The sequence below is a fragment of the Maylandia zebra genome, linkage group LG13 (assembly GCF_041146795.1).
Source record: "Maylandia zebra isolate NMK-2024a linkage group LG13, Mzebra_GT3a, whole genome shotgun sequence".
Classification (NCBI taxonomy): domain Eukaryota; kingdom Metazoa; phylum Chordata; class Actinopteri; order Cichliformes; family Cichlidae; genus Maylandia; species Maylandia zebra.
The window spans coordinates 34764360-34780236 of NC_135179.1; the positions used below are offsets into that span (position 1 = coordinate 34764360).

The 15877-nt window shown below is 43.4% G+C and overlaps 1 protein-coding gene across 1 annotated transcript in view; it reads right to left on the reverse strand.

The window, feature by feature from the left end:
- Positions 1-7219: 7219 nt before the first annotated feature.
- zswim8 (zinc finger, SWIM-type containing 8) overlaps positions 7220-15877 on the reverse strand; it is a 65574-nt gene continuing 56916 nt past the window's right edge. The window contains exons 25-26 of the mRNA XM_076891953.1: positions 14886-15064; positions 7220-10517 (exon numbers count right to left, since the gene is read on the reverse strand). Of these exons, the coding sequence (XP_076748068.1) occupies positions 10314-10517; positions 14886-15064 (383 nt within the window). The 3' untranslated portion in view covers positions 7220-10313. The remainder of the gene's footprint in view (positions 10518-14885; positions 15065-15877) is intronic.

Sequence of the window (15877 nt, forward strand, 5' to 3'; positions counted from 1 at the left end):
AAGATACTAACCCCAAGTTGCTCTCTGAGACATCCATCGGAGTGTAAATGTGTTTAGACAGCACTAAGTTTAGAGAAAGTGACTGGGTGAATGTGGCATGTTGTATAGGGCGCTTTGAGTACTCCGTGAGAGTAGAAAAGCGCTATATAACAATCCATTTTGCTTTTGTGAGAGTTAATTTTTAAGGAGATTTTTCCAGCAATAAAGCTGCGTTTTGAGTTCCAGCCCCGTCTTTGAGAGTCTTGCATTTTGGGTCCTTTTTACTGCCTGTCACACAGCCTATTACCTATGACAGAATGATGCGACCACTACATGGACCCAGCAGCACTCTTCCCGTCTGATGATCTTTGGGAGGATATAATTGATTCTGTGAATAAGTTATGTGACCCGGCCCATCGAATCCATTACTGAGGAGGAAGCAACGGACGCGCCACCAGCGCATCACCCCACAGCCAGACTTCAGGATGTCAAAGCAGCCAACTGTGGTGAGTGAAAAGGACACTTTTTCTCTTTCTTTGGACCTTGGGATTGTTTATTCTGGGGCTATGTTTTTTGAGTCAGCTGCCCAGCCTGAAGCTCAGTCAGCTACTCCTCCAACAACTCCATTTTCATCACAACCACCACTCCAGCCCTCAGTTCAGCCAGCTGTCCAGTCGCCCTTAGCAGCCCGGTCTCCTGTCCAGTCGCCAGAGGTGGGTCGAGTATCCAAAAATTGTACTCAAGTAAGAGTAGCATTACTTTAAAATATTATTACTCAAGTAAAAGTGAAAAGTACTCATCAAAAAAGTTACTCAAGTAAGAGTAAAAAAGTACTTGGCGAAGACTACTCAAGTAGCGAGTAACTGTTTGAAATGTCAGATTTATTTTATAAATAAATGCTATCAGACAAACAAATATAAATACATATACAAACTTTAGTATTTTCAACAGGAATATATGTAAAAACATCAACGAAATAGGGCACAACAATTCTAATTTCCAGATTTCAGTTTTTCACAACAAAGCTTTTTTCACCAATACCTACAGTAAATAATATAAATGTATAAACAGTGCAAACAATTTCCAGTGACAATATATGCTGTAAACTTTATATTCATTTTTGCTCCAAATGGCACAGCAGCCTCAGAGAAACATCAGCATGAGACATCTTCAACATATGTTCATACAAGGCAGCTCAGTTTACCATAAATTGTATGGGTGTGCATCTATTTCTGCATATTTAGCAAAAATGTGCCATTGTGATGGTTAAGCTTCAGCAGCAGTTTGCTCTCAAGGTTCTTTCTGTGAAGCTGTGACTATTTAGCAGTGAACAAGAGTCCTGCATGACTGAGAAGTCCTTCACAAGCTCCAGATGCAGGAAGAGCTGTATTGGTTGTGATCGACAGCTTCTTGAACGCCATGCAATAGAGCCACACCTCCAGTGAATGGACATGAAAGGTACCTCTCCAGCTCCTCTGCTTCTGGCTTTCCTGACCCCATGGATCCATCATCTTTGTTGGTTAGGCTTCTGTTTGTGCTGGCCTCATCCAGCTCTGAGTCTAGGTGATGTCTGATGAAGTGGAGACCTGTGGAAAGATGTATGGTTTTCAAAAGAATTAGGTCTGGTCATTATAGTGCTGTATACACTGCCAAACTGCAGATATTTGTTTGGAGCTAGCCTTCAAAAGCTGTCCATACACTGTGTGATTTTTGGCCCATTTTGAGCCGATTTTTCAGTTGCGCAACCATTTTGGGGATCGGCCCGAGTTTTGCCTTAATCGTGTGTCGTGCATCGTGTAGTATACATGGGGTAACGAAAAGCAGTTAACACCTGACGACCAGCTCCCAATCATCAATCGTTTGGTCGCATGATAATCAAACCTGTTTGAAATCCTGTCGCCCCTCAAGGCAGCCTCTCACACTGCGCACGCACAAACACAGAAATGAAAGAGAAAAGGTGGAGCAGCACGGCGGTGCAGCGTGTGATCTGGACACAAGAGATGGAGGCACAACTTGTAGAACTTTGGAAAGCTCATCCGAGTACGTAAGCGTATGCCACCCAGGCAAGAAAAATAGAGCTATATCACGTTATAATGTGAAAAGTTTATTGTTATAACAATATACTTTTAATGTTTGTACAATATACTGTTCACGCTTGAACAATATAATATCACGTTCGTACAATATAATATTTATATTGTACGAACGTGATAATTATGTATATTGTAATAACGTGATAGTATATTGTACAAACATTACATTCTCACGTTATAACGTGATATAGCTCTATTTTTCTTTTGCCTGGGTGGCAGCTCTACGCTTCCGTATCCGAGGCTTTTCAATGTGGCCTCACAAAATTATCACGACTACAACAACCATGAAAAGAGCTGGATGGACATTGCTGCTCAATTACAGCTGCCTAATGTTTTTCAGTAGTAATTTAGCAAAGTTGATGGTGTTGTGTGTGTGTGTGTGTGTCTTTGTGAGTGAAAGACAGAGAGAGGGAGAGCAAGGGACCGATTTTGTATGATAAGCTTCATGTTATGAACGCACAGTTTGAACACTCAGGTCGCATCAGAGTATCAGACTCGCAGCTCGAGCTCGACACAGCTGCTGCAACATAAGACTGACATCCAGCTAACTACAGCTAAAAAGATATTTAGAGAAAACTTACCGTTTCCTCAGGTTACACGAGTTGAGTTATTTCACGCTGAAAAGTTGGTTTGTTTTGGCTCTCACTGAAGACACAGACACTGAAGACATAGCTGTTCTTTTGTGCTGCTTTTAAGCGAAACATTCTTTGTATGTGAGGAAAATGCTGTTCATCCTCTTCAGCTCTAGCGTAGACTCTGCCATGTTTTCATGTTTCTTCTTTCCGTGTGTCTGCTACTTTGAAACGCTTGGGCCACTCTGCCCGCCACAGTTTCAAACTGGTCATGTGACTGCATGGCCACATCTCATTGGCAAAAATGTTACCGGAAACTCCACTAGTGGCATGTTATCTAATGTGTTAGACTAATTTTATTTTATTTTTTTAAAGTAACGAGTCGAATTTTGCAAATGTAGCGGAGTAAAAGTACCGTTTCTTCTTCACAAATGTACTCAAGTAAAAGTAAAAAGTATCATGCAAAAAAGGTACTTTAAAAGTACATTTTTTTCAAAAACTTACTCAAATAAATGTAACGGAGTAAATGTAACTCGTTACTACCCACCTCTGCATCTGACACATATCACCTCTGTTAAACAAATGTCAGAGCAATTAAGAAATGTAAGTTTGTTAAATAAGATAGAAGTTAGTGACATTTGCAAATGTTTTATTTAAAAGAATGAATCTTTTAGGTCCCTGACCTAATTTCTCAGTTGGAGCTCTAATCAATCCATCCATCCATTTTCTTCCGCTTATCCGGGGCCGGGTCGTGGGGGCAGCAGCCCAAGCAGAGAAGCCCAGACCTCCCTCTCCCAAGCCACCACCTCCAGCTTATCCGGGGGAACACCAAGGCGTTCCCAGGCCAGCCGAGAGATATAATCTCTCCAGTTTGTCCTGGGTCTGCCCCGGGGCCTCCTCTCAGTGGGACATGCCCTGAAAACCTCACCCAGGAGGCACCCAGGAGGCATCCTTGTCAGATGCCCGAACCACCTCAGCTGGCTCCTTTCGATGTGGAGGAGCAGCGGCTCTACTCTGAGCCCCTCCCGGATGGCCGAACTTCTCACCCTATCTCTGAGGGAGAGGCCAGCCACCCTTCGGAGGAAGCCCATTTCCGCCGCTTGTATTCGCGATCTCATTCTTTTGGTCACTACCCACAGCTCGTGACCATAGGTGAGGGTAGGGGCGTAGATCGACCGGTAAATTGAGAGCTCCGCTTTTACACTCAGCTCTCTCTTCACCACAACAGACCGGTACAGCATCCGCATCACTGCAGCCACTGTACCAATCCGTCTGTCGATCTCCCACTCCCTTCTCCCATCACTCGTGAACAAGACCCCGAGATACTTAAACTCCTCCACTTGGGGCAGGGTCTTGTCCCTTACCCGGAGTGGGCACTCCACCCTTTTCCGGCTGAGGACTATAGCCTCAGATTTGGAGGTGCTGATTCTCATTCCCACCTCTTCACACTCGGCTGCGAACCTTTCCAAGGCAAGCTGTAGGCCATCACCTGATGAAGCCAACAGGACCACATCATCTGCAAAAAGCAGAGATGAGATCCTGAGACCCCCCACAGGATCCACCGAGGGGCTCTACCACCAAGTAGTTGTTTAACTGCCTCAATGACCTCGCCCTCAGAGATTGGCGGGTCATCCCCTTCGTCCCCAGACTCTGCTTCCACCACGGAAGACGTGCCAGTGGGATTGAGGAGATCCTCGAAGTATTCCTGCTACCACCTGACAATTTTCTCAGTTGAAGCCAGCAGCACTCCACCCTCACTACACACAGTGCAGGTAGAACACCGCTTTCCCCTCCTGAGTCGCCAGATGGTTTGCCAGAATCTCTGGCCTGTTGGTACCTATCAGCTGCCTCTGGAGTCCCACAGGCTAACCAAGCCCGGAAGGACTCCTTCTTCAGCTTCGTGGCTACACGACAGGCACCAACTATCTTGCGGCCGCAGCTCAGTGGAGCGGCTTCGGCAATCGAGGTGCTGAACATGGACCATTCAGACTCAATGTCCCCAGTCTCCCTTGGAATGCTGTTGAAGCTCTGCCGGAGGTGTGAGTTGAAGATCTCGTGGACCGGGGCCTCTGCCAGACGTTCTCAGCACAGCCTCACTGTACGTTTGGGCGCGCCAGGTCTGCCCAGCATCCTCCCTCACCACCAGGTGGTGATCAGTTGACAGCTCAGCCCCTCTCTTTACCCGAGTGTCCAAAACATATGGCCTCAGGTCTGGTGACACAATTACAAAATCAATCATCGACCTGTGGCCTAGAGTGTCCTGGTGTCACGTGCACTTATGGACACTCTTATGTTCAAACATGGTGTTCGTTATGGCCAAACTGTGATTTGCACAGAAATCCAATAACAAAACACTGCTCGGGTTCAGATTAGGGAGGCCGTTTCTCCCAATTACGCCCTTCCAGGTCTCACTGTCATTGCCAACATGAGTATTGAAGTCTCCCAGTAGGACAACAGAGTCCCCAGGGGGAGCACCCTCCAGTGCCCCACGCAGGGACTCCAAGAAGGCTGGGTAAGCTGAACTGCCACTTGGTGCATAAGCACAGATGGGAACAAACCCTCCCGTCCACTGGGAGAAACCCCAACATACCTGCAGCAAGCCAAGGGGATACCAAGATACCCACCCGAGCCCGACGCCTCTCACCAGGGGCAACTCCAGACTGAGACAGAGTCCAGCCCCTCTCCAGGAGACTGGTTCTAGAGCCCAGCCATGCATTGAGGTGAGCCTGACTATATTTAGCCGGTACCTCTCAACCTCACGCACTAGCTCAGGCTCCTTCCCCACCAGAGAAGTGATATTCCATGTCCCAATTGCCAGTCTTGGTAGCCCGGAATCGGTCCGCCAGGACCTCCTCTCCTGGCCGCCGCCCGACATTGCACCTGACCCTTACCATGCCTCCTGCGAGCCGTGACCCTGCAGCAAGATCGGCGCATGTCCCTTTTTCGGGCTGTGCCTGGCCGGGCCCCATGGACTAATGCTCGGCCACCAGACGCTCACGCTCGGGCACCCTCCCTGGGCATGACTCCAGGGTGGGCCCCCCGGTAACCCTACCCCGGGCAGGGTGAACTGTTCCCTTGATGGTCTTTTCATAGGGTTCTTCTGAATCGCTCTTTGTCTGGTCCCTCACCCAGGACCAATTTGCCATGGGAGACCCTACCAGGGGGCAAAAGCCCCCATACAACATAGCCCCTGGTATCCCTGGGACACACAAACCCCTTCACCACGATAAGGTAACGATTCACAGAGGGGAGCTCTAATTAAGTTATAACTGTTCTAAGACTGTAACTTTGAAACGATATTAATTATTTGGGACATGGGAAAAGAACTACACTGGACATCACCCGGTTATATATACACTGTATATATACTGTATATAGTTCATAGAAAAAAAAACAAACCATGCAGGGTCCATCTGCCGACTTCCAAACCCTACAGGCCCTGCTTCTAATATCTTGATTGGTAAACAAAATGGACAAAATGGATTGCTTCATTAGCTTTCCAGCTGGAACAGCTTCAACTCTTCTGGGAAGGGTTTCCACAAGGGTTAGTACTGTGTTTATAGGAATTTTAGACCATTCTTTCAAAGTGCATTTGTGAGGTCTTTACAGTCCCGTGGCAGCTTTACTTGGATGCAGCTGCTCGGTCGTGGAAACCCATTCTGTGAACCTCTCCATGCATTGTTATTGGGCTAAACTGAAGGCCACATGAAATTTGGAGGTTTCTAGCCACTGACTCTGCAGAAAGTTGGCAACCTTGGTGCACTGTGTGCCTCACAGTCTGCTGAACTCGCTCTGTGATTTTACGTAGCCTACCACTTTGTAGCATGGTTGATGTTATTCCTAATCGTTATCACTTTGCTATAATACCACCACTAACAGTTGACTGCGCAATATTTAGTAGCAAGATATCTGTGTTCTCAGTCATTCAGGTCATCGTAGTCTAAGGAGCTTGGAAAGAAAAGTGTCTGGACTTCTTTAAGTTGCTTGAAGATGTTTCACCTCTCATCAGAGAAGAGAAATGATGAACTAAAGAAGCTTCTCGGAAATTTCACGACTGAACTTATTCCACAGGTGGCATTCACTGAGCTCCTGAGAGTGAGCCATTCTCTCACAAATAAAGCAGTCTGCATACCTAGGTGTTTGATTTTACATACCTGTGGTCATGGAAGCAATTGGAACACTTGAATTTGATGATTTGGATTTCTGTGGGAATTTTGGCAATACAGTGGTCCCTCACTACATCGCGTTTCAGCTTTCGTGGCCTCGCCGTTTCGCAGAATTTTTTTGTGCAAATTTTTTTTTTTAAAACAATGCTTTGTGTTCTGGGTCCTGATTTACTGACAATGGTTTACAGCCAATCTCGTGCTGTGTCTCCTGTACAGTACAGAATGCGTTCAGCTTGTCAAATTTACACAAATCTTCACTAGCAGTGTGACTCTGAAGTGCTGTACTGTATGTTTGTAAGTTTTCTTCCCAACAAGAGAGAAAAGTGAAAATGTTCATTTCTGTCTGAGAAAAGTGTATTACGTCTCCCCGAGGGCAGGAGGGGATAACACAACAACTCCGGAAACTCAGTACAGGTGTTATGAAAAAAGGTTTAATGGCAGCGCTCTCACAAAATAAACAACCCAGACTCAAACAACAAATGTGGGGGAAATAGGGACAGTTAGGTTGTGCCAAAAAAAAAAAAAAACACCAAAAAGACAAAACCAAAACTTAGCTGAGCTGAGCTACTATCCTAGAAAAGCAACAAACAGGAGAGATAGACCCAAACCTCAACTTAAAACAAGCTCAAAATTACATGGGTGGCACCAACCTACTTACCTAGTGTTTCTAACACAAAGACTCTACGTGAGTAAGTGTATGGGGTCCCCAAACTCACCTAGTCCACTTTACTCCCACCACAATCATCAAACAAAAGAAAGACAGCAGGAAACCGTCACACATGTGTCAAACAATTCAAGGAGGGAAGAGAGCCGCGCCCACCACAGGTGAGTCTCCTTATCAAGGGCTTCACTCCTGGTTTGTCCAATCAGGGCCTCCCTCCTCTAATTAATTGGACGTCCCCAGATTGACATCAGCCTGCAGTCTGCGACCTAAGGGAATGGCAAACAAAAGGGGAGGGAAAGAAAACATGCAGCCTGCAGACACGTAACAAGTGTGTAGTGAGGGGTTTTACAGCCCTAAAACATCTATAATAATAATTTTAGATAAATAAAGTTGGCTACTTTGCTGATTTCACCTATCGCGGGTTATTTTTAGAACGTAACGTAAACGAGGGACTGCTGTATAGTATATATGACAGTGGGTATTGTCAGGAAAAGGATTGAACAATCTGAGTCTTACTAATTTATCAGTTGATAACTGCTAACTCTTGTGGCCATGGGTGAGATATTGCACAGAAACACGTTGGTTTGGCCAAAACAAATAAATCCCTACTCAAACCCACAAATCAGTCAAAGCAATTTAGTGTTTTCAATGATCTTTATTAAAGTAAACTCTACACTTTTACTATTGCTTTTATTTTTTGTCTTTGCACTCTCAATTAGAACCTTTTGCAATCAGCACATATACAACTTTTCAATCGAACTACACTTTTGAGAAATACAAAAATATCACAGTACATTTTCTACTACGTCACCTTCACCTGTGAGGTCCAGAACCAATGAGCCAGTTTCAGAACCACAGCAGCTGCCTGGACTGTGTCAACATGTCTTGAAGTAACAGCACCATGGGCTATGAGCTAACCACATCGAAGAAGAGGGCCACTCAAACACACTGTGTCATTTGTGTCTGGTAACTGTCTTGAAGAGTGTTGGGGCTTAAGTGGACCAGAAAACTGAAAACAAAGAAGATAGCACTTTCCAGAGCAAAGCCAAAGCCATGTCTAATTAAGAGAACGTGGTGCCAAAGTAATAGTCTCAGAACATTTGGGTTTTAGATGATTAGCTACACTGTACATGTGTGACAGTGTATACAAAGCATGAGCAGCATATAATTCAGGACCTCGGACAACCTAAAACGCTAAGCTGATATGGTGACTGGTACTGATTACACTATAATAGATGTCAGTGTAATCTGCAGAGAAAACAAATGTGGTTGAAAGGTGAGACAGCAATGTCTGGGACTTGTCCACTGTGTATGGTTTGCACTAAAAATGTACATTTGCTGAACCAAATTCCTAGCCTTCAAAAACAGGCACATGAATAATAAAGCAGACATTTCAGTTTTGTGTGGCTTATTTGGGTTTTTCTGAGTGCGGCCAGAAAGTTTTTCTTTTACACTTCAATCATCCAAACAGTGGTTTTAGTTCTGTTTGGTGCATCAGAACAAGGCAAATGCACTCTATATCACTGGACAAACGAAAGGCTTATAAAGGAGTGTTTACACGGTATGTTTGGCTTTTACAATATGGAAAACTTTGGACGAAAAAGGATGTGGATCAGTCAAATGGACAATGCTGCTTCCAATAGGTCTGCCATCTCCATCCACACTGCTGTATTCTGTGCATTTAAACTAGTCAGTGCTTTAGATGTGGTGAAGAAGGGCTGGATGCGTGATTTTAATATTTATGGTCATGCTATTCTAAATTCTTTTTATTGCGTTTTAGTCAGGAGTCTGTTTAGTAGCTGTGTTTAGACAGCATTGTAAATTAGATTAAGCAAATCTAGTTTGCCTTAAAGCATTTTTATATTTATATAAAAGATCTATTAAACGTTCTGACAGCTGCTGGAAATCTGGGGATTCTATATTGGAAAATTATTTTAAAACAAACAAACAACTTAGCCCAAATGGGACTGATAAGGTGTTTTGACTGTTGGACAGTGTAGCTCGAGAAGGCCTTGCAGACATTGTTTGCCTAAGCAGTGGTGAGGTGGCCTCTGGTTTTGGTCTGGAGCTGTTCATGTCACTTCTCAGGCAGGCTAAAATGTACAAATGTATCCCACACAACAGAAAAAGCACCTTCAGCATTCCCTCACTCTCGTCCCATTCCTATTTGCTTACGTGTCATAGCCTATTACAAAGTATCAAAAAAAGATTAAACAAAATACTGAAAAATCCTCACCAATAGGGACAATAAAATGCTTCATATTAAACTTTTTTTCTTCTTCTCACAAATCATTGTTTTGTCCCACACTGTAATGATTCATATCCATGGTGACAAGACTCTGGTGAGTGAAGCATCTAACACTACACAGGAATGTTGCAGCATAAAAAATAACTCACGCAGTGGTTTCCTTTAAAACAAAACTAAAAACAGAATACAAAACAGTGAAAATGAAGTGAGGATGAGGAGGAGAGATCCCTGTCAGTCTTAAGTTGAGGAGAAATGAAGAAAGGAAGGAGTACACCGGAATTCCACATTTACATAACGATAAACAATGATAAAAGATCAGCCAGGAAGAGCAGGTAAGTGACCAGGCTACTTCACAACGCTCTGGTGGACAAACACAAAAAACGAAAGTAAGTCTGTGAATTGGGGAATGGGAGTCGATTGCACTGCCTATGTGCGCTTCACTGAGTCCTCGGAGCAGGAAGCAATGGCCCTAACAAAATCACACGTAAGTGTGGTCAGCTCAGTGCAGTGGCAGTAGCTATGCTGGAGGCTGGATGGGACTTCTTGGCCCAGGCTGACGCTGAGCAGATTTTGTCTCCCCGAGTGTGCTGCTCACGGAGAGAAGGTTGCCATCTCCAGGGATATACGCTGCCATAGTTCCTTGGTCTGTTTGCCCCTTTTCAGGTTCTGCAGCACATCATTAAACTGCATCATACCCACAGGAGTCAGACAGAAAGCACCTCTTGCGCTGCGGATCATGTTGACAAAGTCATCGTAGTCAGCAGGTGTCAGGTGGATGAGCCGGTGGTGAATATGCTGCAGAGAGAAAAGGAGGTGACACTGGACAATGTAGCCTGAACCTTCCTATTTAAGTGGAGCTACTCACACATAACACATGCTGGACTATAATTGTGTGGATGCCCTTATGAGTTCCTGTTTCTCTTTATTCTTTATTATTCTGGTTGCTTCCGTACGTTTTTTGCTGCTTAACTACTCTCTCAGTGTTCATGCTATTTGCACCGTTCAAACTTCGAAAAATTCTGCTCTTTCTGCTAATTATTACTATGACTTTTGGTGCTCATAACTTCTATACTTTTTGAGATATTGAATTTTTTATACAATCTTTTTTGCCCATTTCTGCCATATTATCAATGGCGTCACTGATTTTCCTTGCTGGGCTGAGCTGTGTTTTAGCTCAGTGAGATGAGCAGCCGTTCTCAGACTGGGAGGCCGGGGTTCAAATCCCGCTTATGGCAACATTTCTTTCAGTTACCAATTCAACTTATTTAACTCTTTTCAACACAAATTTCAGCTTTTTCACCCCTTTTCAGCAAAAGTTTCAGTTTTTTCAGTTTTTTCTGCTGTTTTCAGAAAAAACTGAAAATTTTCAGAATTTTCACTTCTTTTCAGCACAAATCTCAGCTTTTTTCAGAAAAAAAACTCTTTTCAGCAGAAATTCTGCTGATTCACCTCTTTTCTGCAAAATTTTCAGCCTTTTCACCTCTTATCAGCACAATTCTCAGCAGCTTCTGCTCATTTCAGCAAAATTGTCAGTCTCTCCACCTATTCTGTGTGAGAATGAGTTTGGCGCAGTGAGATGAGTGGCTGCCTTGAGACCAGGGCCCTATTTCAGGAAGCCGGTTTAGTGCAAACTCTGAGTAAGTATACCCTGAGTTAACGAAAACTCTGGGTTTTCGGTTTCACAAAGCGAGTTTAGATTAATTCTGAGTGAGTTACTATGACGACACACTCCGTGAAGCTAACCTGCCCCCTAGCAGGTTTACTTCAACTAACCCTGACATTCTCCGCCTCTTTGTCAGAAACCTGACTGTAGGAAGTGTCAGACATGGCGTGCCCCTCCCTTGAAGAGCCAGTAGATGTTGAAGCCCAAATTCTCCGCAGAGCTCTCCGCCGGGAGAGTGATTAGAGCGCGTTCGGACATTTTATCATTTCCTGATGATCTCCTGTGTGAACGTTACCGTTTTTCAGCACAATCTATAATTTATTTGAATAACATCCTCAGGCCTAATATTGCTCATGTGACACATCGCGGACATTCTCTCAGTTCTGTACATATTATTTGTATTGCACTTCGGTTTTTTGCAAACGGGAGCTTTCTGTATAATATTGGTGACGCTGAGCACGTTTCCAAGGCTACCGTCTGTCGGGCAGTCAGGAATGTTACAGTTGCACTGAAACGTCTCGTGTACTCGTTTGTGGTGTTCCCCGGTCATAGACCCACAAGATTTATCAAAGAGGGATGCCACAAAATTGCAGGTATCAGGATGAACGAAACTTAATTCATGATGTGGTGATATTTGAACTACTACTTAAATTTTACATTTATTCTCACGGTTCCCAGGCGTGATTGGCTGTATAGATGGCACTCACATTCCAATCATTGCTCCTTCAGTAAATGAAGGAGACTATGTGAACAGGAAGTCTTTCCACAGCATTAATGTACAGGTACATAGTTCCCTGTAGCATTTCTAATTTCAATAAGTGCTTACAGAGGGGAAATTAATGTAGCCTCTAACTGCAATTGATTTACATCGGACAAACAGACCAAGCACTATGGCTCATAATACAATTACACCTTACCTGTTTGGACTATATTTTTATATTTCATTTTTACTTGCTGCCAGGAACGTTTGGGGCCTGTTGGGTTGCACCTGCGCTCACATCACATCACAAAATAAAATGTATGAAATAAAAAATAAAATAAAATATAATAAAATAACGTGTTAAATGGGTGGAAATCCCTAGATCAATGTTTAAATTAACACTCACGCATTGACTCTGTCGGCTATGTTTTGCCATGCATGCTCCCTTTCTTTTGCAGCTGAGGCTGTGTTACCTTTTTTCCGCGGAATTTGCATGTTATCGGCATATGCTGCCATCAGAATTTCGGCCTCAAGCGCTGTAAAATACATTGACCGCACCTTCTTTCCCTCCGTCTCCATGGTGACTCGCTTAATCTGTGCTCCACTAATCAGGGCTTTATGTATCCTCGTGCGCGCGCTTAACTTGGGGTTAAAGCAACTCCGCGTTGACTGAACTAATTGTTATCAGCCTTTCTGAAACCGAATATTCCGAGTTGGACAGTTCGGGGTTACTCAACCCTGAGTATCGTTTTTCACTCTGAGTTTTCTAAACCGGCTTCCTGAAATAGGGCCCAGGTGGGCCAGGTTCGAATCCTGCTCAGGGCAGCGTTTTTTTTTTACCACTTTTCAGCAAAAATTTCTCCGTCTTTACCCCTTTCAATAGAATTTTTGGCTTTTCACCTGTTTTCATCAAAAATTTCTGCTTCTTCACCTGTTTTCAGCAGAATTTTCAGTTTCTTCACCGCCATACAACTTTTTGCAACTTTTCAACTTTTTCAGCTTTTTTCAGCAGACATCTTCAGCGTTAAGGCATCCACACAGCATTTTCGCAGGAAATGCAAATTTTTCTAGTTTACAACAGTGTTTCTACAAAGCTAGGCCACTGTAAAATTCAACCAACTTACAGATGTGCTTAAATGATTTACAACCTAAGTCCAAAAAAACAAAAATGTAAATTTAAAAAAGAATGATTTTCTAATCTTATAAACCCATATATTATTCAGAATCGAACAAAAAGAACATCTCAAATGTTTAAGATGAGACATGTTACTGACCTGTTGCCATTCAACCTCAATTAGTTTCAAAATGTTCATATAGCGGTTTCTTTTCAGCTTTCTTTTCAGCTAGTTGCCCAGTTCATTTTAAATTTGATGACATGAAGATTTTCTCAGTTTAAACATTTGATATGTTTTTGATGCTCTACTGTTAATAAATTATGGCTTTATGAGATTAACAAGTCATTGCGTTCTGTTTGAACTGGTATTTCACACAGCATCACAAACTTTTGGAACTGGAGCTGTAAATCTACATAATTGCTCGGTGCAGCCTCCACAACATCTGACAATTAGCTGCTGGGAGGATATGTCAGTCACTATGAAGTGGCCGGAAAAAAAATACAGAAAATATGTAAAAAGAAAATCAAAATCGGCAATCGAGTCAGGGTATTATCAGATTCAGGTTATCACAACAGATTCCCAATCGGTCATGTAATAGAAAATTAATTTTTTTCTCATTTAAAGTGCTGCAGTGCTTATGCTCAGTTGTGGCAGCGTAATGGAAACTTCCACTCAACAATCTAGAACTAGCTCAACTCATGTCAACCTCAACAGCTGAAGAAAACAACTCTCTTTTGCGGGCGCTGATAATACCAAGGGCATGAAACAGCGTACTCGTTGTAGTGGAGTGTTTGTTAGGTTTCATAGCGAGCCACGTGAGGTGGTATGATCAGTTTGTTACTTCCTCCCTTTTTGTGAACGCATAAAGGAGTGGGAGCTCCACTTCCGTCTCAGAGACTGCATGACAGCATCTTGCTGGATGTACTCTCTCTTGTGTGCGTGATAATAAACAGTGTTGATTATAGTAACCGTGTCTGCAGACTTGTTCGTTAAAATTTCCACGACAGTCACTTGGGTCTGCGAACACATGTAGACAAATATTGGCCGAACCTGGCTTTTTGCAACAGCTCTATCGTGCTTTCCCTTGTCTGATACTTTTTACTCTCCTTACTGAAAAACTTTGTTTTACTTTATTTGACTGAATTACATTTTTGGCTGTAAAAGATTTTAATTACCTATAAATATGAGATACTTGTGGGAATCAGTCCTGCAGCCCAACCTGCATTACTCTTTGTCATCAACCCCATAATGAATACAGTGGTCCCTCGCTATATCGCGAGATTGTCAAATTTACACAAATCTTCGCTAGCAGTGTGAGTCTGAAGTGCTGTACTGTATGTTTGTAAGTTTTCTCCCCAACAAACGCAACAATGTCGATGAAACATATGGCACCGTCAGCGGCAGCTGGGGGTGTCTGGTTTCATCCTATAATACTGGACTTATTTTTCTACGAAGGTTTGAACTTTTAGAGTTTAAACAAGAGAGAAAAGTGTGAAAATGTTCATGCCTGTCTGAGAAAAGTGTATAAAGTGTGTAGTGACGGGTTTTACAGCCTTAAAACATCTGTTGTAAATTGTAAAAAATAAAGTTGGCTACTTCGCGGATTTCACTTATCGTGGGTTATTTTTAGAATGTAACACCCGCGATAAACGAGGGACCGCTGTATTATGGTGAATATGATGTACCTGCAGATAGGCTTGCTGGCAGCGCTGGACAAGTTGTTGGAAAGCAGGTGTTCGAAGATGGGCATGGATGTGGGCAGGGTTCAGCCTTTGCAAGGCCTCCATGATTAACTCCTGCAGGACAAATGGACTGAGGACGCCTTTTGCTGCTCCAACACAGAACTGGTACACATAGTTGACTCCTGGCAGGATGGAAAGAGTGAGAGAAAATCTGCCTTGAGCCATCTAGACAGGTAGGAGTAACAGTGATTAAGATGGAGGTAGGAGTCAACTGATCCAGGGATTGCTGCCTGAGTTGACTCCTACCGCTGTCTCAATCAGATTTGCATTAAACTTCAGCCAACACACAGATCATCTATAAAATTTCAAATAATAAATCAACTGTCGAAGAGATTAAAAAAAACGAGACAGATTACAATTTAACTGAAAATGACCATGGAGCGGTTAATCCCGTTATCTCTTGAAATGCTCTTGAAGCAGTCTAAAGAGGAAAGCTTATAGCTAAGCCAGCATCAATTAAAATAGCTAAAAAGGAAACATACACAAAAGAAGAGGACTAACTGTCTGAAACTGAATGACATGTGACGCTTCATTATTTCCTTTTTAAAAGGACCCTTCATTATTTAATTTGATCCTTTTGCTACGTCAGGAAGAGGAAGCTGTGGATTGGAGTGAAGCCTGTTTATTTGTCTTCATGGTTACAGCAGGGCACGGTGGCACGGTGGTTAGCACTGTTGCCGCACAGCAAGAAGGTCCTGAGTTCAATTCCACCATCAGGCTGGGATCTTTCTGTGTGGAGTTTGCATGTTCTCCCCGTGTTTGCGTGGGTTCCCTCCGGGTACTCCGGCTTCCTCCCACCGTCCAAAGACATGCAGCTTGTGGGGATAGGTTAATTGGATAATCCAAATTGCCTCTAGGTGTGAAAGTGCGAGTGAATGTGAGTGTGAATGGTTGTCTGTCCCTATGTGTTAGCCCTGCGACAGACTGGCGACCTG